The sequence below is a fragment of the Culicoides brevitarsis genome, chromosome 2 (assembly GCF_036172545.1).
Source record: "Culicoides brevitarsis isolate CSIRO-B50_1 chromosome 2, AGI_CSIRO_Cbre_v1, whole genome shotgun sequence".
Taxonomy (NCBI): Eukaryota; Metazoa; Arthropoda; class Insecta; order Diptera; family Ceratopogonidae; genus Culicoides; species Culicoides brevitarsis.
In genome coordinates, this window is record NC_087086.1 from 37,804,393 (window position 1) to 37,831,277 (window position 26,885).

The 26,885-nt window shown below is 28.4% G+C and overlaps 2 protein-coding genes across 2 annotated transcripts; both read right to left on the reverse strand.

Moving 5' to 3' along the window:
* Window positions 1–13,273: 13,273 nt before the first annotated feature.
* LOC134830264 (ATP-dependent DNA helicase PIF1) lies at window positions 13,274–15,532 on the reverse strand. Its single transcript, XM_063843685.1, is given in 3 exon segments — window positions 13,274–13,773; window positions 13,775–15,088; window positions 15,150–15,532. Coding segments are annotated over 3 exon segments (2,004 nt in total). The 5' UTR covers window positions 15,468–15,532; the 3' UTR covers window positions 13,274–13,401.
* Window positions 15,533–23,734: 8,202 nt separating this feature from the next.
* On the reverse strand, window positions 23,735–26,266 carry LOC134829076 (uncharacterized). The gene is made up of 3 exons (XM_063842069.1): window positions 26,127–26,266; window positions 25,367–26,065; window positions 23,735–25,307 (listed from the first exon to the last, which is right to left on the reverse strand). The coding sequence occupies exons 2-3, from the start codon at window positions 25,765–25,767 to the stop codon at window positions 23,735–23,737; spliced, it is 1,974 nt and encodes a 657-aa protein (XP_063698139.1). The 5' UTR covers window positions 25,768–26,065; window positions 26,127–26,266.
* Window positions 26,267–26,885: the final 619 nt, after the last annotated feature.

Consider the following 26,885-nt stretch of genomic DNA (forward strand, 5'->3'; position numbering starts at 1 on the left):
AAGAGATAAAAAAGAGGTAAATAATAATGAAAATTCAATTAAATTATAAATATTATACAATATAAATGACATGTTGCAAAAAAAAGTTAAATATTGATATTAATTAAATGAAATAAAAAAAAAATTAAATAATGAGAGTAAAATAAATTGCATATTTAAAATTAATAATAAAGTACAAGGAACTGTAAATGGATTTTTTTTTGGCACGGTTCATTGTCAAAAATGTCGAAAGAGAAGGCTTAATTAAGTCAGTTTATTTAACACAAAGGTGAGTTGTTGAAATTTTTCTCATTTAAAAAGGAACAAAAGTGTAATTTAATTAAATTTGAGAAAACTATTAAAATACTTTCGACTAAAAGGCAACAAATATGGAGCTTTAGGGGTTAATTTTCCGATTCATTAAATTATATCTTCCCCTAATCAAAATGTTTTTGTGCGCTTCATTCAATGTCAATTGGTTATTTGAAGAACCCCATGGGCGACAGGTGAGTTGAAGTTTTGTTTTAATTCAAATATTTAAAGAAAAGGTTGTGAAAAAAAATTTAATAAAAATTAAAAATTTTCAAATTTTTTTTTTAATTTATTTAATTTTAATTTTTAAACTTTAAAATATTAAAAAAATATTTTTTTGATTTGATTTTTTTCATATAATTTTTTTTAAATTAAAATTATTTTAATATTTTTTTTTTATTAATTAAATTTTTTTTTCTAAAACTTATTAAAAAATTGTTTTTAAAAAATTTAATTTTTAAATTTATAATTTTGAATAAATAAATAATTTTTAATAAATTAGTAATAATTAAAAAAATTAATAATTTTTTAAATTTATTTATAAATTTTTATATTTTTTATTAAATTTTTTATTGAAATTTATTTTAAATTTTTGTTTACTTAATTTTTTATATTTTTTTAAAATTTAATTTTGAGATCATTTCTTGAAAAAAAATTTTTTTTTAAATATTTTATATAGTTTAATATTCTTATTTAAAATTTTTAATATTTTGTTTTATTTAATTTATTCTTAAAATTAGTTTTATTTATTATTAAAAAATTTTTAATTATTTTTAAATAAAATTTTCATTATTATTTTATAATTTTTTGAAAATATTGTTAAAAATTTAATTTTTTATTTATTTTTTTTTTTTAATTTTTTTTATTATTTTTAATTTTTAACATTTTTTTATGAATTTCAGAAAAATTTTATTATTAAAGTTCCCTCACTTTCAATTCGCCGTGTAAACTAAATACAAAATTGGCTCCATTCACTTTTTGATTTTCACCTTTAGTCAAATTTTAACACAATCTCGTCTAATTATGTGACAGACAGCGAAGGGTAATGCCATGTAACCGCACCGAATGCGCAGCGTATGTTTAAAAACAACTGATGAGCAAATATATACCCAAAGTATCAGACGAGGAGGGTGAATATCAATTTTTGCCATTTTGCATGAACAAAAGACGTACAAGGCATTGATAAAATTAACTTTTATGGCGAAGGAAGAACGAAAACCGACAAAATGTGGGGAAAATACTTTAAAACCGGGTGGCAATGAAACCGCAAAAGTGTGAGACACGCTGTCTCTTTTGTTGTTATTTCGTAACATTTTGAAAACACACCTGAGAGACAAGAATTTTTTTTACATCCCATAAATTGAGTTGATGAAGTGTGTTACTTTTTTGTTTAATACATTTTGGAGAAAAAATTTGAATTTCGAGAGGATTTACGTCACTCGAAGTCACGTGGTTTGAAATTACTAAAATACTTTTTAAGGGGAAATTATAAAATGCTCATTGGGTTGAAAACTTGAAATGTGCATTGGGATAAAATTATTAAAAGAAACCTGAACCAAAAATTTAAAAAGAAAGTTGAGTTATGACATTTTCTTAATTTAATGGTCACGTGGTTTGAAATTTTTGAAAGTTGTTTTTATTAGAAAATTCAGAATGTGTATTGGGTTAAAAATAAAAATTTGAAAATTTTATATCTAAAATACTCATAAAGTAAAAAAATTTCATTCAAATTATTGGAAATTAAAAATTATTAAAATTTGAAGGTCACGTGGTTTAAAATTATCAAAATTCTAAATAAAGCAAAATTTTAAAATGCTAATTGGGCTCAAAATTCATAATTTGCATTAGGTCAATAAACCAAAATATGCATTGGGCTTAAAATTCAAAAAATCCATTGCAATATGTTATATAGTAAGTTTCATGGGTCACGTGGTTTAACTCAAAAAATGAGTAAAATCGTGTTTTAAACGAAAAATTTCAATTTTTTTCAACTCCATTTCAACAAATTGCCAATTGTAGAAACGATGATGGAACATAAACCACTTTTCCTTCAATGCGTCTTGTTATCATCACATACTTTTCATTATTTATTTACTTACGGTATTTGATAAACAATTTTTTGCAGCACAATACGAAGCCGTAGCAGAAGCGAAGAAATGGCAAGAATGAAAAGAAATTGTGTAAATAATAAATAAAGAAGTTTTCTCCTTTTTCTTTTGTAGCAACAAGAGGAATTTCCCTTTTGTTAACGACGACGTCGACGATGTTACGAGGAAAAATGTGTGTTGAATCAAACAGATCAAGAATTTTCATAAACAACAATTTTTCTCTCTGTGATTTAATATTGTTATATCTCTCCGAAGGTAGTTGCGTGTTCTACAAAAAAAAATCTCTTCGTTGCGAAGGACGGGAAATTTCCTGCAAAAAGGCTTAGAAGAAAAAAATTACTGCATCAGCAGCAACAATTTATGAATTTTTAACGATCTGACAATTTAACCTACTTCTCTCTCTATGATGTTCATCTTCCTCTTCTCCGTCTACTCCGAGTTTCATGATGATGATAATAATTGGAAGTGGAAATTTGCTTGAAAAGGCAGATGATGCAAAAAAGTAGCAAAAAATGCGTTGAATGTACGTGAGTGGTGCTAAGAAGGAAAATGTAGGCAAAAAAAGAGGAGAAAAGGAAAAGGGTTGCGATGGAATAACTTAACCGTCATTCATTCATTTATAATAAGATAATATAAAACTTTAATATGATTTATGTAACAACTCTCTTGAAATAACAAGTGAAGAATGTCTTCTTGATTTTTCTTCGTTCTATTTTTTTTTCTTCCGTTTTCAGATTTTTTTATCACATTTTTAGGATTCTTGTGGTTTTTTAGTTATTTAATGTTATTTGTAATGAACTTTGTTTTTAAATAAGAAATTTTATGGAGTTAAACTAATGAAATTCATAAATGTCATTCAAATGACCTTGAACATTTTTTTTAAATTTTAAAAAATAAAAAAAAGTTAAAAATTATTTTAAAAATTAAAAAAATTTTAATTTCGTAATTTTTTTTATTTTTTTATTAAAAAGGTCTTGATGTTTTCTTTTAAATTTTTTTTTTTTTTTAAATATAATTTTTTTTTTTTTTAAAAAAAAATTGGTAATAAAACAAAATTAAAAAATTATTTATTTAAAAAAAAATTATTAAAATTTTAATTTCGTAATTAATTTAATTTATAAAGGTCTTATTTTTTTATTTTATTTTGATTTTATTTATTTTTTTTTTGTTGTTAAATAATATTTTTTTAATTTACTCAAAAATTATTATTTAATTTATTTTATTTAAAAATTAAAAAACCCATTTTTTTTTTAAATTTTTAAAAATGTAAAAAATTAAATATTTCAATATTTTTTTTTAAATTAAATTTTTATTTTTTTATTCAAAAAAAACAAAAAAAAAAATTTATTAATTAAAAATTAAAAAAATTTTTAATTTTTTTTTTAAAAAAAAAATAATTAAAATTATGTCAAAATTTAATATTTTTTTAAAATCATATTTTTCTTTAAATTATTTATGAATTAAAAAAATAAAGAAATAAATTTTTATGAGTATTAAAAAAAGTACTTAAATAAAAAAATAAATTAAAAAAAAAATTAAAAATAAATAAAAAAAAAATTAAAAATAAATAAAAAAAAGTAATAAATAAATAATAATTCAAAATATCAACAAGATTTTTTTTTAAATGCGACTTAGTTTTAAAATTTCTCATAAGCTAAAAGCTTAAAATAAAATTTAAATGAAAACGACGACGACGATAAAAAATTTAACTTGATTTGCATCACGTTAAAACTTTAAATCCGTAATTTCTTGACCTTTTTACCCGCATGTTTTTGCCCGTCACAATTAAAATCCGCATTTTATGGCAAATTATGTTAAATGACGTGATGTCGTTTAAATTTGGCAGAGAAATTTACATCTCCCAAGTGTCGAATTGAAAGTCCTCAAATTGCTCTCTCGAGTGCCTTTTTCCGTTGTACGGACCTCATTTAAACGGATTAAAAAAGGATGATGGGAAAAAAGTTTAATTGGAAGGATATTTTTCTGTTTTGTATTAAAAATGACGGATTATCCTCCTTTTTATTTATTTTTTTTTTTTTTTTGAAGAGAGGGAAAAAAGTAACCTACATTTCACATCAATGTCCTAAGAGATTAACTCAATTATTGCGACGCAGACGAGAAAAAAAACCGGCAAGGAGATGAAAAGGAAAGGAATCAGAAATCGATTAATAAAAATGATTGATATCGTAACCATTTATGTTTTTATTACCGACATTTATTATGTTACATGGGTTCGTGACACGGTCGATGCGTGAAAGCGAAAAAAAAGTGACGACAACGAAGGAAGTGAAAATGAAAGGAAAAATCTGCGATAATGAAATATGTTTTAAGGGAAGAAATAATTAATTTGTACGGAGGAATTATTTACGAGGGTATTAAATGAACGTGGTTTGGTTTCAAAATTAGTCTCGATTAATTTTTCTGAATTTTCAAAAATAAATCGAAAAAAAAATCTGAAAATTATTATAAATTAATTTCACGTGTTAAAAGTTTTAAATTCAACAAAAAATAAATTAAATAAAAATTATTTAATTAAATAAATAACTAAAAATAAAAAAATAAATAACTAAAATTTAATAAAAAGTAAAATAATTTTTAAAAGAAAATAAAATTTGAATTAAAAAATAAAATTTTAAAAAAATATCAAAAAAATAAAAATTAAATAAAATAAATAAATAAATTAAAAAAAAAAAAAAATAAAAAAAAAAAATAAAAAAATAAATTAATAAAAATAAAAAAATAAAATTAAAACGAATAATTTAAGAAAAAAATTAAAATAAATAAAAAAATCGAGCTTAATTGTAAAAAATTTTAACTTTTTGAAAAATTTAATTAAAAAAAATAATTAAAATAAAAAATAAAATAAAATTAAAATAAAAATTTAAAAAAATTAAATAAAAAAATAATTAAATTAAATTAAACAAGCACAAAAAAATTAAATTCAATAAAAAAATAAATTAAATAAAAAAATAATTAAATAAAATATTTTTTTAATTTTATAAGTTCTGAGGAACAAAAATAAAAATCGGAAAAAAATAATTAATTAATTAAATAAATAATTTTTTTTTAAATTTTTTTATTTGATAATTTAACAAAAATTTAATTTAAAAAAAAAATAAATAAAATAAAAATTTTTAAAAAAAATTTTTGAAAAAAAATTTTATAAAAATAAAAAAAATATTACATAAAATTTTAAAATTTCAAAAAAATTTAAATTAAAATTTAAAAAAATATTAAAGTTATTTAAAAAAATAAATAAAAAAAATTAATAAAAAAAATTTTTTTTTTTCAATTCAAAAAAATATTAAATTTATTATTTTGTGAAATTTTACTTACCTGTAGAATCAATGAAAAATCGCAACAAATATTTTTTAACTTAACAGAAAATCAAAGCCTCTATAAAATCCCCTTAAACAGTTAAAAACCCATTTTTCCTCTCCATTGTATCTACTTTAAACTTCATGTCACTCAATTCAGCGCCTTCCGTTCATCCAGATTGTCAATTATTTATTTTTCGTTCCATAAAAGAGACTTTTCGATGAATAATTCATGTAAAATAGAACATATGCCATTTTTAGCACGAGGCGAGAATGAGAAACCCAATATGATAACGACTTTGGAAAAACAGGAAAATCATCTAGTTCATATATTTTGCTACCTCAGAATCTCAACTTCATCAAGTTATGATTATTTTATGCATTAAATCAACAATTCATTGGATCTTTATCTACTTTTCCAATATGAACCAACAAAGTGACGATACACTTTTTTCCGGATTTGAATAAAATTTTGTTGCTCGCTGCATCAGCAAGATGGTTGCAATAAATGAGGTTTACGATAAAAATCATCGTAAAGTCTTTTATGTCGCACCTTTTTTACGAGATTTTTTTCGTTTATTGAACATAAAAAAAAATCTGCGTAAAATTTCGTTTAAAAAAAATTATTTCCAATCAAATTTTTTTCTTGTTGCTCAAATTTGACGAATTTTCTCAAATTTAAGGAAATTTTATTCAATTTTCCTCATATTTTGCGAAATGTGACAAAATCATAACAAAAGTAGCTAAAAGTATAGTTTATGTTCGGAATACGTGATGTGCGATATCTCGACTATTTCTCATGAAATATGCAGGAAAAGCGTTACTTGCAACTCTCTCGTACGAGAGAACGAGAAGAAAATTCCTGCACACACTTGGATGGCTTAATTTTTTATTTTTTGTGTTTTGCATTGTTGAAGTTAATGCATGCGTGTAATGCAGATAGCAAAATAAAGCGAAGACGAGAGGAATTTTGACGTAAATAGGGCGAATGTGGTTTTGTCGCAAAGTAAGTAGCGTAATCACTCCATTCGTTCAATCACTCTGAATATTTCAAGCAATTAAGGGCGAAACGTTCGATGCAATGACCATCCGTTCACATCTCGCAAACAATTTTGCAGACAATTTGTTTGAGTAAATATAGCAAGGATGTTGTTTACACGACAATATTTATTTACACACGTCGGGCAAACGGTTAATCAAGCAACGACCAGATGAACGGAATTTTGTTTGTCTTTTCATGGGATTTGGGTTTTTTTGGATGTGAAAATTTTATGTAGCTGAAATATGAAAAAAAAAATATTTTTTAAAAAATTTAAAAAAATTTTAAAAAAAATGTGCATTGGGTAAAAAATTTTAAAATTGCCCATGTGCATTGGGTCAAAAAACTAAAATAATTAAAAATATGCCCAGTTTACATTTTAAATTAAACTTATTGCACAGTTTTTCATTTTTGTCCCAATAAACATTTTTAATTTTTTTTTTGCATATTTAAAATTTTCAACCCAATGCACATTTTTTTTAAATTTTTTTTTTTTACATATTTTAATTTTTTTTTTTTTGACCCAATGTACATTTTACAATTTTTTTTTGCATATTTTAAATTTTCAACCCAATGCACATTTTTTTTTTCATTTTTGCCCCAATGTACATTTTTATTTTTTTTTTTTTTTTTTTTTTTTTCATATTTTAAAATTTTCAACCCAATGCACATTTTTTTTTCATTTTTGCCCCAATGTACATTTTTGATTTTTTTTTTTTTGCATATTTAAAATTTTCAACCCAATGCACATTTTTTTTCATTTTTGCCCCAATGTACATTTTTAATTTTTTTTTTGCATATTTAAAATTTTCAACCCAATGCACATTTTTTTTTCATTTTTGTCCCAATGCACATTTTGAATTTTTTTTTGCATATTTTAAATTTTCAACCCAATGCACATTTTTTTTTTATTTTACCCCAATGTACATTTTTATTTTTAAAATTTTTTTTTTTTTCTTCACATTTTTGCAATGTACATTTATAAATTTTCAACCCAATGCACATTTTTTTATTTTTTTTTTCAAAATTTTAATTTTTAATTTTTTTTTGCATATTTAAAATTTTCAACCCAATGCACATTTTAAATTTTTTTTTTAATTTTTGTTAGGTACTTTTATGAATATTTATTAAAAAAAAATTAATTTTTCATAGCAAGAATTTTTTTTTAAAATTGATTAAATTATTTTTTATAAAATTTCTTCTATTTCTTGCTTTATATTATTCAATTGTTATTCAATTAATCAACATTTCACTTTTTTTCTCCATGAAAAAATCGATTTCTATCAAAAATCAATCCCAAACATTTTTATTTCTGTCTGCCGATAAAAAGTAACAAAAATAATTTAATCATTGACAAAAAACCTTCAAAACACTCAAAACTGTCTCGCCATCAATTTAACAATCACTGAAAAAAAAAGAAAGCAACCACTTGACAAAACGTTGAATTCCATGAAAAAACGCAAACAAAAACCAAGCTCACTCTATTTGATTGCATTTTTTTATATTTTTTCACTGAATCGAGTAAAAAACGAGACCACTTGAAATTCGTGTTAAAAATATTGTTGTTTTTTTTGTACAACCAACCATGGTTTCGCCTGAAAAGGACATCGTCGTCCGGAAGTATAAAAATAATTCGAATCGTACGTGTTACGAAGTAATTTTTCGCCTTGCTCAATAAAAATATTTTTTCTTTATTATTAATTTTTTTTTAGTCTGTATCGGAAGGCTGATGCTGTCACTGCAGCACAAAGTCGTACATCTTAAAAATTTATGTGACCTCTGTGTGAGTTTTTTTTTTCTGAAAATGAAAAAAAATGTCATAAGAGGTTTTATTAGCGGAAGTAGAGAAGCCACGGGGGTTCGTTTCGAATAAAGACGAAAAATCGACTTTTACAGGAAACTTTTAAAGAAGAACTATCATAAATTCATTACGGCGTCGTAAAAGAAAATTCTTGGAAATTTTGTATAATTTTAACGAGAAAGTCGTTAAAACTGAAAATTAACTTTCGTTGCATTTTGTGCCATTTAAATCGCGAATTCTTATCTTTTATGCATAAATTTTGCGTTCAATTTTCAACATTTTGAATATCTTATTAGGATGTTCCTGTCAAGGCGTCATCCATTAATGGCGTCGGCAAAAAAAGGGCATTTTTTGACCCCCCTATAATCGTAAACCGTCGAAATCCAACAGCCCCCCCTAATTTACGACGTGTTTTTTTTAACATGACCCCCCCCCCCCCTCACTGAAAGGAAATTTTTAGTATCAGTTCAAATTTCAATGAAAGCTCGTGAAAAATTTGAAAAAAAAACTCAATTGAAAAAAAGTCTGAAATACTTCAAAAATTATTTTAAATAATTCAAAACGAAAAATTTTTAAACCGTGAATATGGCATATTTTTACGACGTCGTACATTACTGTTTACCCCCCTCATCGGAATCCGTCGTGAATCCCCCCCCCCCCCCCCCCTAAACTGCCGACGCCATTAATGGATGACGCCTTAACGTTTCAACAAAATTTTCATATAGGCAGCGGATACTCGTCAACTTTTCTCTCTGCCTAACAAAACTAAAACTAACATTTATAAATGCAATTGCTGCCTGCCGCACACAAAACGATTCAATATGCTCCAGTTCACTCCATTTCCCTCCTCTTGCGCGCCGTCATACGAATCATGATAGTAATCATCATTTAAAATCTTTACCATCAACGTCGCTGCAAGTTTCAGGTAAACTTTTCACTCGCACCCAGAGTCAAAGCAAATTTTTAATGACTGTTTTAAACAGTTTTGTGTAATAAAGTTTCTATGAAAAAATTTTTCCTGCTGAGAAAAAAATTTACATATCAAAGCAAGTACGAAATCTGCAATGGAACGAATAAAAAAAAACTTGTAGAAATAAATTTTACACAAGTTTGGTGGTCCCTGAAACTAAATTGGTCCGTATCTCGTCTGTATTTATGGCTTTTTGCGGGAAAGAGAGATAAATGAACTTTTTCTTTGATGCCGAGTTTAAAACGGAATTTACAAACAAAAATGTTCCGGAAGTAAATATGTCAAGAAGATTGTGTAACATAATTATCTCCAACTTTATTTCGCCGACGAGTTCATCTAATGCGATGTCACATCTGTATCTCATCTTATGCAACTACCATTAAATTACCAGAGGGCGAAATCTCCGTAAAGTACAAGGAAGAAGAGCGTAAACCGACGAAGCACCAAACAAACTTGACGTATTTATGTACAACAATTAGTTTGACAGGCAAGACGATGGGTAAAATGGCAACAACAGGGAAAAGTTTCGGTTTTTTTTCTTTTCAGCTTGACGAGAAAAGTGAGGAGGACAACCAACAAGACAAGACAAATTACACTTTAAACACTTTAATTGCGTGTAATGAAGTGACGGGACTGATGTTTTCAACGAACTTAGAGGTAATTTTATTTTTTCTTTAAAAGTTTTTTTTACAAGTTTATTGATGTTTTTGATGATTTTCAAATTTTTTTTTAATTATTTGTTAAGTTTTAATTTTTTTTATTTTTCAGTATCGAACATTTTAAAAAAACTGTATTATAACGATTAAATAATTCAGAGGCAAATACTCACTAAGACTCAACGTAATCTTTAGAAGCTGTCATACATCCTCAAAATTATCAAGCCAAAAACCGATCTGTTACATGATTTACAAGAAGGAATTGTAAACACAAAAAAAAAAGTTGTATTATTATCTAAAGGGAAATTATCTTCGATTGGTTAAGAGCTTCGGCTTAACAAGTTTCATGAGTATCAAACCTTTTAATACAGAGAATGGCTTCAAAATCTCAGCAAGAATTTAGAAACTAATGGAAGAATATGAACACAGACATTGGTTTCTTAACCTGATGAGTATGTCTTTTTATAATTAAACGGATGCATCATAAATTTGAGATAATTTTTAAACCGAAGATGTCCCATCTTACGAACTTCAAATTAGAAAGCAAGCAAAGGCAAAAGGTTTCATGGATTACTAAAATAAGCTTTAACATTGAAAATTAGATTTAAATACTGAGCAAGAGCAAAACTAAATCAAAAACTGTGTCAAAGCCATTTTTGTCAAATCTTGCTCCAAATGGATAAAAATTTGTCAGAGGGCTCTAATTTATCATTTTTAATCATTTTATAACTCAAAACTGCCAAAAAATTGAAACTGAAAAATTTTCTTTGACATAGTTTTGTTTTGAAAACTAAATCAAGAGCAAAAAAACTGTGTCAAAAACTGTGTCAAAGCAATTTTTGTCAAATCTTGCTCCAAATGGATAAAAATTTGTCAGAGGGCTCTAATTTATCATTTTTAATCATTTTTAACTCAAAACTGCCAAAAAATTGAAACTGAAAAAAAATTTTTTTCTTTGACATAGTTTTGTTTTGAAAACTAAATCAAGAGCAAAAACTATGTCAAAAACTGTGTCAAAAACTGTGTCAAAGCAATTTTTGTCAAATCTTGCTCCAAATGGATAAAAATTTGTCAGAGGGCTCTAATTTATCATTTTTAATCATTTTATAACTCAAAACTGCCAAAAAATTGAAACTGAAAAAAAATTTTTTCTTTGACACAGTTTTGTTTTGAAAACTAAATCAAGAGAAAAAAAAAAACTGTGTCAAAAACTGTGTCAAAGCAAATTTTGTCAAATCTTGCTCCAAATGGATAAAAATTTGTCAGAGTGCTCTAATTTATCATTTTTAATCATTTTTCAACTCAAAACTGCCAAAAAATTGAAACTGAAAAAAATTTTTTTCTTTGACACAGTTTTGTTTTGAAAACTAAATCAAGAGAAAAACTATGTCAAAAACTGTGTCAAAAACTGCAATTTTTGTCAAATCTTGCTCCAAATGGATAAAAATTTGTCAGAGGGCTCTAATTTATCATTTTTAATCATTTTTCAACTCAAAACTGCCAAAAAATTGAAACTGAAAAAAAAAATTTTCTTTGACATAGTTTTGTTTTGAAAACTAAATCAAGAGCAAAAAAGTTCAAATTCTGTGTCAAAAACTGTGTCAAAGCAATTTTTGTCAAATTTTGCTCCAAATGGATAAAAATTTGTCAGAGGGCTCTAATTTTTCATTTTTAATCAAGAACTTTTGAGCTTAATTCTTAAACAAAACAAAATTTAGCTTTGGTTAAAATTTTCTAAACAAATCGTTGATAAGTTCGTTGCAAATTTCAGTATAAGTACCTCATCAAAAGGGAGAGAAACATTTTTATCTCATACTTGCAACAGTATTTTATGCAACGTTAATGAGAATTTGATGAATTTATGTTTTCGTCTTTCCATAATAATTCTTTATTTTCTTCTGTCAAAGCATGTTCTTCTGTGCTTTATCTATGCACGAGAATCTCCCTTTTCAGTAAAGTGTACTAAACATCATTTTATGACGGAGTAATGCTCATTTCCTGATAAACAATGAAGAAAATTATTATTTTGTTTACACATTTTAAGTTTCTTCCTGCGTTCATTTTATGATACAGCTGAAAATTAATGTAATACGGATGGAAGGGAGAGGAAAATGCATGCCGGAGGTTACAAATTATCATACATATAGTCAGGGAAAATACTCGTAAAAACATGTTTTTAGCATGTTAAGAGTTCTATTTAGTCTTGAGAAATATATTTAATAAAATGAGACTTGACAACGTGACACTTTTGCGGAAAAACTTTTTAATTTAATCTCGAATAATGGAGACGAGACTCAAGGTGAAATATTTTCCGATACATCGAACGAACCGGAAAAACCGCAACTTTTCTTGATTTTACATTACATGCGGTTTTTTGTCTGTAGACAAAAAGGCTTTAACATTTCAAGGGTTTTTTCATGTGAAAAGTGGGAATTTTTAAAACTTACCACATTTTTCTTGTGAAAACACGAGACAGAAGCGATCCGGTATCAACTTTCACATCAGTAAACTTTCTAATTGAATGATTTTTATTGGCAGGCAAATTCATTTCAAAGTGTTTCCGCTTGGATTTTTTCCTCATTTAGGTCGTTCCAAATTTTTTACAATTTTTTTTTCTCAAAAGAAATTTTTTGAAAAAATAAAAAAAAAGTTTTCATAGAAATTGACAAAATTTAAATAATTTTTAATTTTTAAAATAAAATTTTAAAATTGATCTTAAAAAATTTTAAGTTGAAATTTAAATCAAAAAATTTCATAAAAATAATTGTCAAAAAATTTTTAAAAATAATTTTGTTCTAAATATTTTTAGAGAAGAAAATTCATGATAAATTTCGTTTTTCAATACAAAAATTCTTGAAAAATTAAGATATTTTTAAAAAATTTTGAAAATTTCTTTAAAAATTTTAAAAAAGTCAGAAAAGGTAAATTTTGATGAAATTATCAATTTTTTTTTATTTTACCCCATTTGACATTTGAAATGGGGCATGAGACAAAAATTAAAAAAAAAAATTGCAACGGCCTTACATGGAAAAAGTGTGTAAGTGACACCATTAAACATTTTTCGCTTGTGGCTAAATGTGTCGTTACAATGTTTAAGAGGAAAAAATGTAAATTTATTGAGAGTCTTGTGAAAATCCATAAATAAGTCATTTTAAATCTAGAGGTAATCATCATCCATTTAAGTTTTAGAACTAAATATTCAGTCTGTGACTCATCATTTTATGAAATAGTGACAAGCGGTTTACTCATCAAGCTTTTCGTGAGCTTCGTACCCGACATTGCACGTTTCATCCCTTGTTTATTGCCAGAGTTACTTTTCGCATTCTCCTTATTGCCAAGTGGGATGTACGTTATGTTGTAAAGTTGTCGTCGGAATTGCTGATAATACTTTAGAACATCGGGGTTTGCCCAAACTTGTTTTGAATCAAAGTCAAGAACTCGAAGAGAATCTAAGCTTTGAGCTCGTGACAAGGCAACATAAGCTTGTCCTGCTTCAAAGACCTTCGAGAGAGACATTTCGACGCAATCTAAAGTCAAGCCTTGAGATTTGTGAATGGAAAAAGCCCAAGCCAGTTTCAATGGGACTTGCTTTCCGAGCAATTAGCATCCCTGAAGCTGTCTTCATTGTCCATTTTTCTGCTTTTGCGAGATATTCGCGGTTGTTCTTGAACTTTACCAAAGGAAGGCCATCAGTGTATTTGACAACTACCCCTCGAGCTCCATTGACAAGTCCTTCGGAGACATTGATGTTTTTTAAAAGCATCACTTGAGCTCCAATTTTCAACACAAGTTTGCCGGGAGCTGGGACTTGTTGATCTAATTGTTTCGTATAAGACTGATCGCTATCTTGAGCATTGAAGATCTTCTCAGTCGCCTCAAGATTGTTCAGTTTGCTTTGATTGATCAAGTCGGCGTCGTTTGTATGCGAGCAAAGTTGAGTCGCCAAAATCCCATCGGTTTCAACTTTTTGTCTTCCTGTCTCGATAAGCCGTTTTGTGATTTCAGGAGTTACTCTACCAATCCGGATGCTATTTAAAATCCGTACAAATTCAGAATCCTTTTGACGATGCACTTGTTTCAACTCGAAACTGACATCCATGCAAGTTTCCCACGCTTTTGATTGGAAACAAAACCGCTTCAGGTTCGAGCCGCTACCTTGCGAAGCGGTTTGCTTCACAACTGGCGGCAATTGTAAGAAATCTCCGCACAAAATAAGCTGAATTCCGCCAAAGGGTTTGTCATTTTTCCGAATGTATCGTGCCACAGCCTCAATTTTCTCGAAATACTCCCCATCGACCATGGAAATTTCGTCGATTATCAATCTTTTGGTTTTTCGCCAAACCGTTGCTGCCGAGCCGCGCGAAGCCAAGTCATAACAACGCTGTAAACTGCCTTCGCCGCTTCCGATTCCCGCGAAAGAGTGTAAAGTGGTGCCTCCGATCAAACAAGCAGCAACTCCCGTAGATGCTGTTGCCATTGTTCCATCAGGAGGGAAGGTTGCGATAATTTTTCGTAATAAGAAACTTTTTCCCGTGCCAGCGGATCCCGTGAAAAATACATTTTTCCCGCGTAAACAAGCTTGTAGGACTTCTTCTTGTTCTTCGCTGAGCTTTTCGACGACACGAACCGGAGACGAAGTCGAAGATTTCGCATCGGACGAGTAAAGTTTCTTCGGCGGAGGTCCTTTGAGGTCTTTGTTGTCGCCCATTCGACGTTTTTTCGCTTGCGGAGGACTCGGAGTTGTCAACGTTGATTGAGATAAGGCGAGTTTTTTCGCTCTCATGAGTTCGCTGCTCGTTACGGGACTGATATCTTCAAAGGCGGATGGTTTTTCTGACAGAAAATGAGCTCGAAGTTTCTTTTGAACGTCTTTTTCTGTGACATTTTTCTCTTTATCAGCCGTCATCTGTGAAAAAATTACAAAAATTAATGAAAAATTGATGAAATTGAAGAAATTCAGAACTTACCTTGATAAAAAGTGTCTTCAAAAAGACCACAAGTACTCCCGGAGGAGCATTCGAGAGATACAAAGTACAATTATCTTGCACAAATTTGATGCTTGCCTTGCCTTCCGTCATGTATTTCTTGTGAACATTGATTCCGCGCAAATTTAACTTAATCGCAGCAGTTTTATCCGCAGTTATTTCGATGTACAATTGTCGGATGTCGTTCCGAATCAATCTGAGACTAGCTAATTTCAGGTTTACCTTCCGTATGACGATTGCTTGTGGATTTAGCCATTCAATTGTTGCGGCACACACTAAAACGGCGTCGTTTTGATCCATTTTGGAAGATTTTTTGATTAATTTCTCCTGATTTATTGACTAAAATGCTGTTTTTAATACTTTTTTGCTTCCACAGCATCAAAACAAAAGAAGCATCTAAACATGAAAGAGACCTGTCGTGAGGAGAAGGAGTTGAAATGTGAGCGCATTTTGTGTTGAAATTGAAAAAATATTATTTGAGTCGAAGAAAATTTCAGAAAATGTTAAAAAATTGTTTAAAAAGGTAATTTTGAGGAAAAATTAATAATGAAAAACGGATGGACAAACACAAAAAAGCTATTTTTTTAAGGAAATGCATTAAAATGCCGCCAAAACGGTTATTTTTACACAATTTTGTACTCCTCATTTGAATTTTATTTGTTACGGTGACAAGAAATCCTGAAGTTAATACGGAGAACAGGTAAAAATGTTTAGTTACCTAAATATTTGATGAAATTATGAAATTTTCTTAAATTCTATTTAAAAATTATTATTTTTATTAAATTTTTGCAATTCTATTTATTTCAGAAAATAATAATTTTAAAATTGAAAAAATCTTAAAATTAATTTTAAATAATTAATTAAAATATTTTTTTATTATTTAAATAATTCGTTAATTTAAAAAAATTATTTTGACCAAAAATTTAATTAATTAATTAATTGAATAATAATTAATTAAATAATTTAAAATTTATTAATTTTTTTAATTATATTTTCCTGAAATAAAAAAATTATTATTTTTATTTAATTTTTGCATTTTTTTTTTATTTCGGAAAATAAAAATTTTAAATTAAACTTAAAATGATTTTAATAATAAATAATTAATTAAATAAATAATTAAATATTTTTAATTAATTATAATTTTCTGAAATAAAATAATTTTATTATTTTTTATTGCAAAAATGTTTTTTTGAGAAAATATCACCTTTCTTAACAAAATTTACAAAATAATAAAATAAATTTAAAATTATATAATTATTAATTTTAATTATTTAATGAATAAAATAAATTAATTTATTAATATTTAATTAATAAAAATTAATAATTAATTAATTTTAAATTTATTTTAGATTTTTTTTTTATTTTTTTTTATTTTTAAAATAAAAATATATAAATTTTGTAAGAAAAAAGTCTCAATAATTTCTGAATACGAAGCAAATATTTCATCAACAACAAGTCTTAAAAGCTCTTTAAAGCTACTTCTGAGATAAAAATCTGTCAAGCTCTCAGTCGATAATAAATGAAAGTCACTTTTCTCATCTTTCTTTTTCTTATCTAAAAATCAAAATTCATTCCATTCCATAATTTTCCCTCACGAAAAAGGGGAGAAAAACAACAAAACATGAAAAAATTAAAAACAAAAAATAAACGAAAAGGAAGAAAAATCCATTATCGGTATTTTCCTTTTCCATGTTTTTGTTTCATTTCATTCACCTTCTTTTGCTCGTGCCAATCTCTCGTGATGAAAACGACGACGACGATGTTAAAAGATAACGAAACCACTTTTTTTTTGTTTACGCATCTCCTTGACATTTGTTCCAACACACTTGAAAATGATTATTTTTTCGGGTAATGATGTTCATTCACACCCCGTTTACAAATTTAGTGTCTCTCGGATGCTTATCATGCAGATATTTTTTTTTTGTTCTTTGAGGTAACTGAACCCTCATTGTTGATTTTTTTGATCATCACTTTTGATGGAAAAAATTTTCTCGCGGCAAAAATATTTTTCGCATGAAATTTGGTCAGTTATTACAATTTTTTGTGTAACAAAAGTTCGGGTAACAAAAATATTCATTTCCGTGGTTATTTTTTTGTTAGAAAAATAAAAAAAAACTAAAATCGACAAAAGAGGAAAAATGTCAAGCGTTACTCAATCAACAAATATGGAAACTGAAAAGCAAACAAACGAGGATTTATTTGAATTTTTGTCCTTTGACATATTTATGGGTTTAGATTTTTTTTTCACATATGGAAAAAATAAATATGGAATTTAGTATGTTGTAATAAATCAAACTAAAAGACATAAAAAAAGAAAAAATGTTTAAATAGAAGGATTAAAATAATAATTCAAAGTAACGGTATCTTAAGACTTAATTTTTCATTTTTTTTACTTCGTTTAAATTATTTTTTTTTAAATTAATTTTTTTTAATTAATTTTTTTTAAATTATTTTTTTTTTTTTTTTTTAATTTATTTTTTTTTAATTTAATTTTTTAAATAAATATTTTTTATAATTTAATTTTTTTTAATAATTATTTTTTTTTATAATTTAATTTTTTTTAATAATTATTTTTTTTTAATTTAATTTTTTAATTTTAATTATTTTTTATCTAGTTTTTTTTTAAATTAATTTTTTTAATAATTTTTTTTAATTTATTTTTTTTTAAATAAATTTTTTAAATAATTATTTTTTATAATTTAATTTTTTTTTATAACTTTTATTTTCAAATTTTGAAAACCGACGTTTTAACTTCTAATAAATATTTCTCTATAATTTCTTTAACTAACCGACATTTCATATCAAAATGCTAGCCATGCAAAAACCGCAAAATTGTTCCGCGTGAACAGAGTTCGTTAAACTTCACCTTCATCAATGTATCTGATCCAATAAATTTTCCGCACACAAATCTCAAAATGCTACAAATTTGATACAAAATGCTCCGTCGATAATGAAATGTGTGTCTGCGTGTGCAAAAGGAAAACCCGAATGAGGTGAAGAAACGGAACAGGAAAAAATCCAGACAAGATGTGTCTGCGATGAATTTTGTAATGCAGAAGGCGGAGGAGGATTTTATACGATAAATCTACACATGATGATGGATATACGATGGAAAAAAGGTAAGAATAAATTTTGCAAAATTGATAGGAATAACAAGAGTTTATTTAAAAAGGTTATCTGATGACGTTATCTTTACATGTGTAACGGGTTTTATTTTCTTGGAAATGTGGTAAGAGGATTATGGCGCGACGATGTAGAATATCAATCTGTTTTTCTTGCGAAATTTGAATTTTAGGTTAAACTTCTGAAGTAAAAAATTTCAGTTTTTTCATCCAATTCGAGAATTTCAATTAATTTCTTTGATTTTTATATTTTTTTTTTCAGTTACCTGAAGCCAAACTTTCACCTTTTCCCGAACATAAAAATTTAAACAAATTGACAACCATATTGACTTCGACATATTGTGCCTCCTTTCTTTCAACTCACTGCAAATGTGCAGCAACCTGTACGTTAAAGCAAAATATTTCAATCTATTAGATGATGATAGAATCCCATATTAGAATGCAACAGTTTTGAACCTTCAAAAAAATGTCTTTAAAATGGATGTTTACATCTTTAAATGGCTCCTGTACATCGAAAACGCAAAATTTAGAAAAAGTCCAAAACAAAAGTTGTTTCTAACATCAAAACCTTCATTTTGAGACGGAGAACCGTGATCTAGCTTAATTTTGAAAAATCGGTATGTGAGCCCTCATAATAAGAGGATTTTGACTTAAATTTTTTTTGCTAACATCTTTAAATGGCTCCTGTACATCGAAAACGCAAAATTTAGAAAAAGTCCAAAACAAAAGTTGTTTCTAACATCAAAACCTTCATTTTGAGACGGAGAACCGTGATCTAGCTTAATTTTGAAAAATCGGTATGTGAGCCCTCATAATAAGAGGATTTTGACTTAAATTTTTTTTGCTAACATCTTTAAATGGCTCCTGTACATCGAAAACGCAAAATTTAGAAAAAGTCCAAAACAAAAGTTGTTTCTAACATCAAAACCTTCATTTTGAGACGGAGAACCGTGATCTAGCTTAATTTTGAAAAATCGGTATGTGAGCCCTCATAATAAGAGGATTTTGACTTAAATTTTTTTTGCTAACATCTTTAAATGGCTCCTGTACATCGAAAACGCAAAATTTAGAAAAAGTCCAAAACAAAAGTTGTTTCTAACATCAAAACCTTCATTTTGAGACGGAGAACCGTGATCTAGCTTAATTTTGAAAAATCGGTATGTGAGCCCTCATAATAAGAGGATTTTGACTTAAATTTTTTTTGCTAACATCTTTAAATGGCTCCTGTACATCGAAAACGCAAAATTTAGAAAAAGTCCAAAACAAAAGTTGTTTCTAACATTAAAATCTTCATTTTGAGACGGAGAACCGTGATCTAGCTTAATTTTGAAAAATCGGTATGTGAGCCCTCATAATAAGAGGATTTTGACTTAAATTTTTTTTGCTAACATCTTTAAATGGCTCCTGTACATCGAAAACGCAAAATTTAGAAAAAGTCCAAAACAAAAGTTGTTTCTAACATTAAAATCTTCATTTTGAGACGGAGAACCGTGATCTAGCTTAATTTTGAAAAATCGGTATGTGAGCCCTCATAATAAGAGGATTTTGACTTAAATTTTTTTTGCTAACATCTTTAAATGGCTCCTGTACATCGAAAACGCAAAATTTAGAAAAAGTCCAAAACAAAAGTTGTTTCTAACATTAAAATCTTCATTTTGAGACGGAGAACCGTGATCTAGCTTAATTTTGAAAAATCGGTATGTGAGCCCTCATAATAAGAGGATTTTGACTTAAATTTTTTTTGCTAACATCTTTAAATGGCTCCTGTACATCGAAAACGCAAAATTTAGAAAAAGTCCAAAACAAAAGTTGTTTCTAACATTAAAATCTTCATTTTGAGACGGAGATCCGTGATCTAGCTTAATTTTGAAAAATCGGTATGTGAGCCCTCATAATAAGAGGATTTTGACTTAAATTTTTTTTGCTAACATCTTTAAATGGCTCCTGTACATCGAAAACGCAAAATTTAGAAAAAGTCCAAAACAAAAGTTGTTTCTAACATTAAAATCTTCATTTTGAGACGGAGAACCGTGATCTAGCTTAATTTTGAAAAATCGGTATGTGAGCCCTCATAATAAGAGGATTTTGACTTAAATTTTTTTTGCTAACATCTTTAAATGGCTCCTGTACATCGAAAACGCAAAATTTAGAAAAAGTCCAAAACAAAAGTTGTTTCTAACATTAAAATCTTCATTTTGAGACGGAGAACCGTGATCTAGCTTAATTTTGAAAAATCGGTATGTGAGCCCTCATAATAAGAGGATTTTGACTTAAATTTTTTTTGCTAACATCTTTAAATGGCTCCTGTACATCGAAAACGCAAAATTTAGAAAAAGTCCAAAACAAAAGTTGTTTCTAACATTAAAATCTTCATTTTGAGACGGAGAACCGTGATCTAGCTTAATTTTGAAAAATCGGTATGTGAGCCCTTATAATAAGAGGATTTTGACTGCTAACATCTTTAAATGGCTCCTGTACATCGAAAACGCAAAATTTAGAAAAAGTCCAAAACAAAAGTTGTTTCTAACATCAAAACCTTCATTTTGAGACGGAGAACCGTGATCTAGCTTAATTTTGAAAAATCGGTATGTGAGCCCTCATAATAAGAGGATTTTGACTTAAATTTTTTTTGCTAACATCTTTAAATGGCTCCTGTACATCGAAAACGCAAAATTTAGAAAAAGTCCAAAACAAAAGTTGTTTCTAACATCAAAACCTTCATTTTGAGACGGAGAACCGTGATCTAGCTTAATTTTGAAAAATCGGTATGTGAGCCCTCATAATAAGAGGATTTTGACTTAAATTTTTTTTGCTAACATCTTTAAATGGCTCCTGTACATCGAAAACGCAAAATTTAGAAAAAGTCCAAAACAAAAGTTGTTTCTAACATTAAAATCTTCATTTTGAGACGGAGAACCGTGATCTAGCTTAATTTTGAAAAATCGGTATGTGAGCCCTCATAATAAGAGGATTTTGACTTAAATTTTTTTTGCTAACATCTTTAAATGGCTCCTGTACATCGAAAACGCAAAATTTAGAAAAAGTCCAAAACAAAAGTTGTTTCTAACATCAAAACCTTCATTTTGAGACGGAGAACCGTGATCTAGCTTAATTTTGAAAAATCGGTATGTGAGCCCTCATAATAAGAGGATTTTGACTTAAATTTTTTTTGCTAACATCTTTAAATGGCTCCTGTACATCGAAAACGCAAAATTTAGAAAAAGTCCAAAACAAAAGTTGTTTCTAACATTAAAATCTTCATTTTGAGACGGAGAACCGTGATCTAGCTTAATTTTGAAAAATCGGTATGTGAGCCCTCATAATAAGAGGATTTTGACTTAAATTTTTTTTGCTAACATCTTTAAATGGCTCCTGTACATCGAAAACGCAAAATTTAGAAAAAGTCCAAAACAAAAGTTGTTTCTAACATTAAAACCTTCATTTTGAGACGGAGAACCGTGATCTAGCTTAATTTTGAAAAATCGGTATGTGAGCCCTCATAATAAGAGGATTTTGACTTAAATTTTTTTTGCTAACATCTTTAAATGGCTCCTGTACATCGAAAACGCAAAATTTAGAAAAAGTCCAAAACAAAAGTTGTTTCTAACATCAAAACCTTCATTTTGAGACGGAGAACCGTGATCTAGCTTAATTTTGAAAAATCGGTATGTGAGCCCTCATAATAAGAGGATTTTGACTTAAATTTTTTTTCATCAATTTTTTTCGCTAACATCTTTAAATGGCTCCTGTACATCGAAAACGCAAAATTTAGAAAAAGTCCAAAACAAAAGTTGTTTCTAACATTAAAATCTTCATTTTGAGACGGAGAACCGTGATCTAGCTTAATTTTGAAAAATCGGTATGTGAGCCCTCATAATAAGAGGATTTTGACTTAAATTTTTTTTGCTAACATCTTTAAATGGCTCCTGTACATCGAAAACGCAAAATTTAGAAAAAGTCCAAAACAAAAGTTGTTTCTAACATTAAAATCTTCATTTTGAGACGGAGAACCGTGATCTAGCTTAATTTTGAAAAATCGGTATGTGAGCCCTCATAATAAGAGGATTTTGACTTAAATTTTTTTTCATCAATTTTTTTCGCTAACATCTTTAAATGGCTCCTGTACATCGAAAACGCAAAATTTAGAAAAAGTCCAAAACAAAAGTTGTTTCTAACATCAAAACCTTCATTTTGAGACGGAGAACCGTGATCTAGCTTAATTTTGAAAAATCGGTATGTGAGCCCTCATAATAAGAGGATTTTGACTTAAATTTTTTTTGCTAACATCTTTAAATGGCTCCTGTACATCGAAAACGCAAAATTTAGAAAAAGTCCAAAACAAAAGTTGTTTCTAACATCAAAACCTTCATTTTGAGACGTAGAACCGTGATCTAAAAAAGTTGAAAAAATTTTTAAAAATTTTTTTTCATCATTTTTTTTGCTAACATCTTTAAATGGCTCCTGTACATCGGAAACGCAAAATTTAGAAAAAGTCCAAAACAAAAGTTGTTTCTAACATTAAAATCTTCATTTTGAGACGGAGAACCGTGATCTAGCTTAATTTTGAAAAATCGGTATGTGAGCCCTCATAATAAGAGGATTTTGACTTAAATTTTTTTTGCTAACATCTTTAAATGGCTCCTGTACATCGAAAACGCAAAATTTAGAAAAAGTCCAAAACAAAAGTTGTTTCTAACATTAAAATCTTCATTTTGAGACGGAGAACCGTGATCTAGCTTAATTTTGAAAAATCGGTATGTGAGCCCTCATAATAAGAGGATTTTGACTTAAATTTTTTTTGCTAACATCTTTAAATGGCTCCTGTACATCGAAAACGCAAAATTTAGAAAAAGTCCAAAACAAAAGTTGTTTCTAACATTAAAATCTTCATTTTGAGAAGAACCGTGATCTAAATTTTGAAAAATCGGTATGTGAGCCCTTTTTTGACTTAAATTTTTTTTGCTAACATCTTTAAATGGCTCCTGTACATCGAAAACGCAAAATTTAGAAAAAGTCCAAAACAAAAGTTGTTTCTAACATTTTTTTTTCATCAATTTTTTTTGCTAACATCTTTAAATGGCTCCTGTACATCGAAAACGCAAAATTTAGAAAAAGTCCAAAACAAAAGTTGTTTCTAACATCAAAACCTTCATTTTGAGACGGAGAACCGTGATCTAGCTTAATTTTGAAAAATCGGTATGTGAGCCCTCATAATAAGAGGATTTTGACTTAAATTTTTTTTGCTTCTTTAAATGGCTAGCGCACTTTTTCTAACATCAAAATCTTCATTTTGAGACGGAGAACCGTGATCTAGCTTAATTTTGAAAAATCGGTATGTGAGCCCTCATAATAAGAGGATTTTGACTTAAATTTTTGTTTATCTTTAAATGGCTCCTGTACATCGAAAACGCAAAATTTAGAAAAAGTCCAAAACAAAAGTTGTTTCTAACATTCAAAATGTGATTTTCTTTTGATTGTAATCGAAATTTTCTTCATTGAGAACACTTCACTCAATAAGAGATATGAATTGTTTTGGTTTGTCATAACTTTGTTGCAGGCACGAGCTGCTTTCTTGAAATTTTTCCTCAAATATGAAATGAAACTTGTAAACAAAAATTTTCGCAAAATCCTTGATGCGATCGATTGAAACTTTTTTGCGATATTTGTGAGATGAAACGATGTCTGATGAACCTTGTAAATTGTTATTACATCTCTGAATGGCGCGGATTCGACGCGTTTGTACTTTTTCTCGATTTTTGATTGAAAACGGCAATTAATTTCCGAAAAATTGCTAGACGAAGTATTTGATGTATCCACGAGGACATTTCGATTTGATTTATCACTGAGATTCGACTCACGTGACAGGAAAGTTGACATTTGATACTGTGTTCGTGCGAATGTGATTTCGCGATCGGAATGATTTAAATTGGCAGTTTGTTTTTGATACCAAATCCTTTGGCTTTCTTCTTGAGACAAATAAATTGAACGAATTGTTACGAAATGTTGAGACTTTTCATCTTCGCTGCTGCTGATACTTTTATGCTGAGCGTTGGAAGCGTTAATTTCAAAAGTTTTGACATTTGATGCGATTGTCGACAATGACAAAAGTTGAAGCGTGATTTGTTTTGTCGTTTCTCTCTGTGAAAACGAATTGCACTTGAAAAGTTGCCCTTTGGCGAGAGTTTTGCGTTCTTCGATAGCACTTCTGATTGTGATGCGCACGGCATACATCGAAATTGTGACGGTATTGACCGTATCCTTCTTCTTTGTTGCATGTAAACGATTCTGATGTAACTTGCAATACGAATGACGTGTATTAATGCTGGAACATTGTTGACTGAAATGTCCCGAAGCGATGCGTTTGTAGCAAATACGTTGAAATTGAACGATTTCTGCACGTTGTTTGACTTCTTTGACTTGGATATTTCGACAATGGTACATCTCGTGTGACTCATTGCAAGGAGAACAAACAGTTGCTTCACGAACAGTGAAGGCTTTGACGTTTGGCGATGCTTGAAATTTCTTCCGAAGCAAATCTGTTGCTTCACGAGCGATGAAGATTTCGGGTTTCTGCGTAGCTTGACCTTTTCGATGAAACAAATGCGATGTTCCATGAGGCTTGAATGCGTTGACAGATTTCGCTATCAGAACTTCTTTCTGATACGACTTCGATGCTTCACGGCGTGTGAAGGCTTTGGCAGATTGCGTTTCGAGAATTTGCACTTTCCAAAACGGCTTTGACGATCCACAAATGGATGAAATAACTGTTTGCGTCTTCCGAACTGACTTCCAAGACGGTTTTTGTGCTTCGCTGGGGAAGGCTTTATGCGATTTTGTCATTTGAATGTGTTTCCAACACGACTTTTGTGCTTCGCAGAGGAAGACTTTGAACGATTGCGTCTTCAAAACTGACATGCAAGACGGCTTTTTTGCTTCGTAGGAGAAGGCTTTCACAATTTTCGTTGCGGGAACTCGATTCGCACACAACTTCGATGCGGGAACTTGATTCGCACGCACCCTTGATGCTTCGTGGCAGAAGGCTTTTTCACTTTTCGTTGCGGAAACTTCGCACACAACTTTGATGCTTCGTTGGAGAAGGCTTTGACAATTTTCGTTGCGGGAACTTGATTCGCACACAACTTCGATGCGGGAACTTGATTCGCACGCAACTTTGATGCTTCGTTGGAGAAGGCTTTGACAATTTGCATCTCCGGAACTGACTTCCAAGACGGCTTTTGTGCTTCACAGAGGAAGGCTTGACGAGAAAACGATACGATTGCTTCATTGGAGAAGGCTTCTGATGACTGCGTTTCCGGAAATTGGTTCCAAAACGGCTTTGAGATGAGTATTAACATGACGAATAACGTAACAAAATCCATCGCAGATGACGCCACAGTACGTATTTTGATGAATTTTTTGGATTGAGCGTAGCAGAGATGAGCGTCAGTCGTCTCGTGCGGTTGCAGCGGTTGTTCCATGTTGACAAATTTTGATGAAAACGTTTAGCAAACGTTTCTTACGATGTGAAGAATGCCAGATTCCTTTACTATTGTTGCACGTTGCGCACTTCTTCGCCATTTTGTACCTTGTCCGACATGACAGGTCTTTGGCACCAAAAATGGAAATGATGGGGGATGTTTCTGAATTTGAACGTAAAAAGAGATTTTACATGAATCTCAGCATAATTGGTGAATTTACTCGAAATTACCTGAATTTGAACGTAAAAAGAGATTTTACATGAATCTCAGCATAATTGGTGAATTTACTCGAAATTACCTAAGTATTTACAGATATTTTACATTAATTTAAGTCTAAAAACTATCAATTTTTGTCTCACCTAAAAGAATTACGACTAATTACTTCGGTTGTCTCATATAAAGTGAAGAAAAATATGAGAAACCTAGTTAGCATTATTTGTAACTTAAATCTATTCATTTTTGTTCATTCGCGTTTCAAAATTCTTCAAAAAAGCGTTAAAAATATTTTCCATTATTTATTTTAGAAAATTAAATTTAGAGAATTAAAAAAAAATGAAAAATAAAAAATTAATATAAAAATATTTTATTATAAATTTAAATTAACTTAAACAATTATTTCTTTAATAATTAATTTAAAAAAATAATAATAATTTATTAGATATTAAATTTGTTGAATTTATTTTGTTTAATTTTTTTTTATTTATAACATAAATTAATTCTTTGATATTTAAAACAAAAAATTATGTTTAATTTTTTTAAATTAATTTTTTGAAAAAAAAAATATATAAGAAAAAAATCAAATTTTTTCAAAAAATAAAGCAAATTAATATGATTTTTTTATTTTCAACAAGTATTCCAAGCACTTTAAAGCTACTTCTGAGATAAAAATCTGTCAAGCTCTCAGTCGATAATAAATGAAAGTCACTTTTCTCATCTTTCTTTTTCTTATCTAATAATCAAAATTCATTCCATTCCATAATTTTCCCTCACGAAAAAGGGGAGAAAAACAACAAAACACGAAAAAATTAAAAACAAAAAATAAACGAAAAGGAAGAAAAATCCATTATCGGTATTTTCCTTTTCCATGTTTTTGTTTCATTTCATTCACCTTGCTCGTG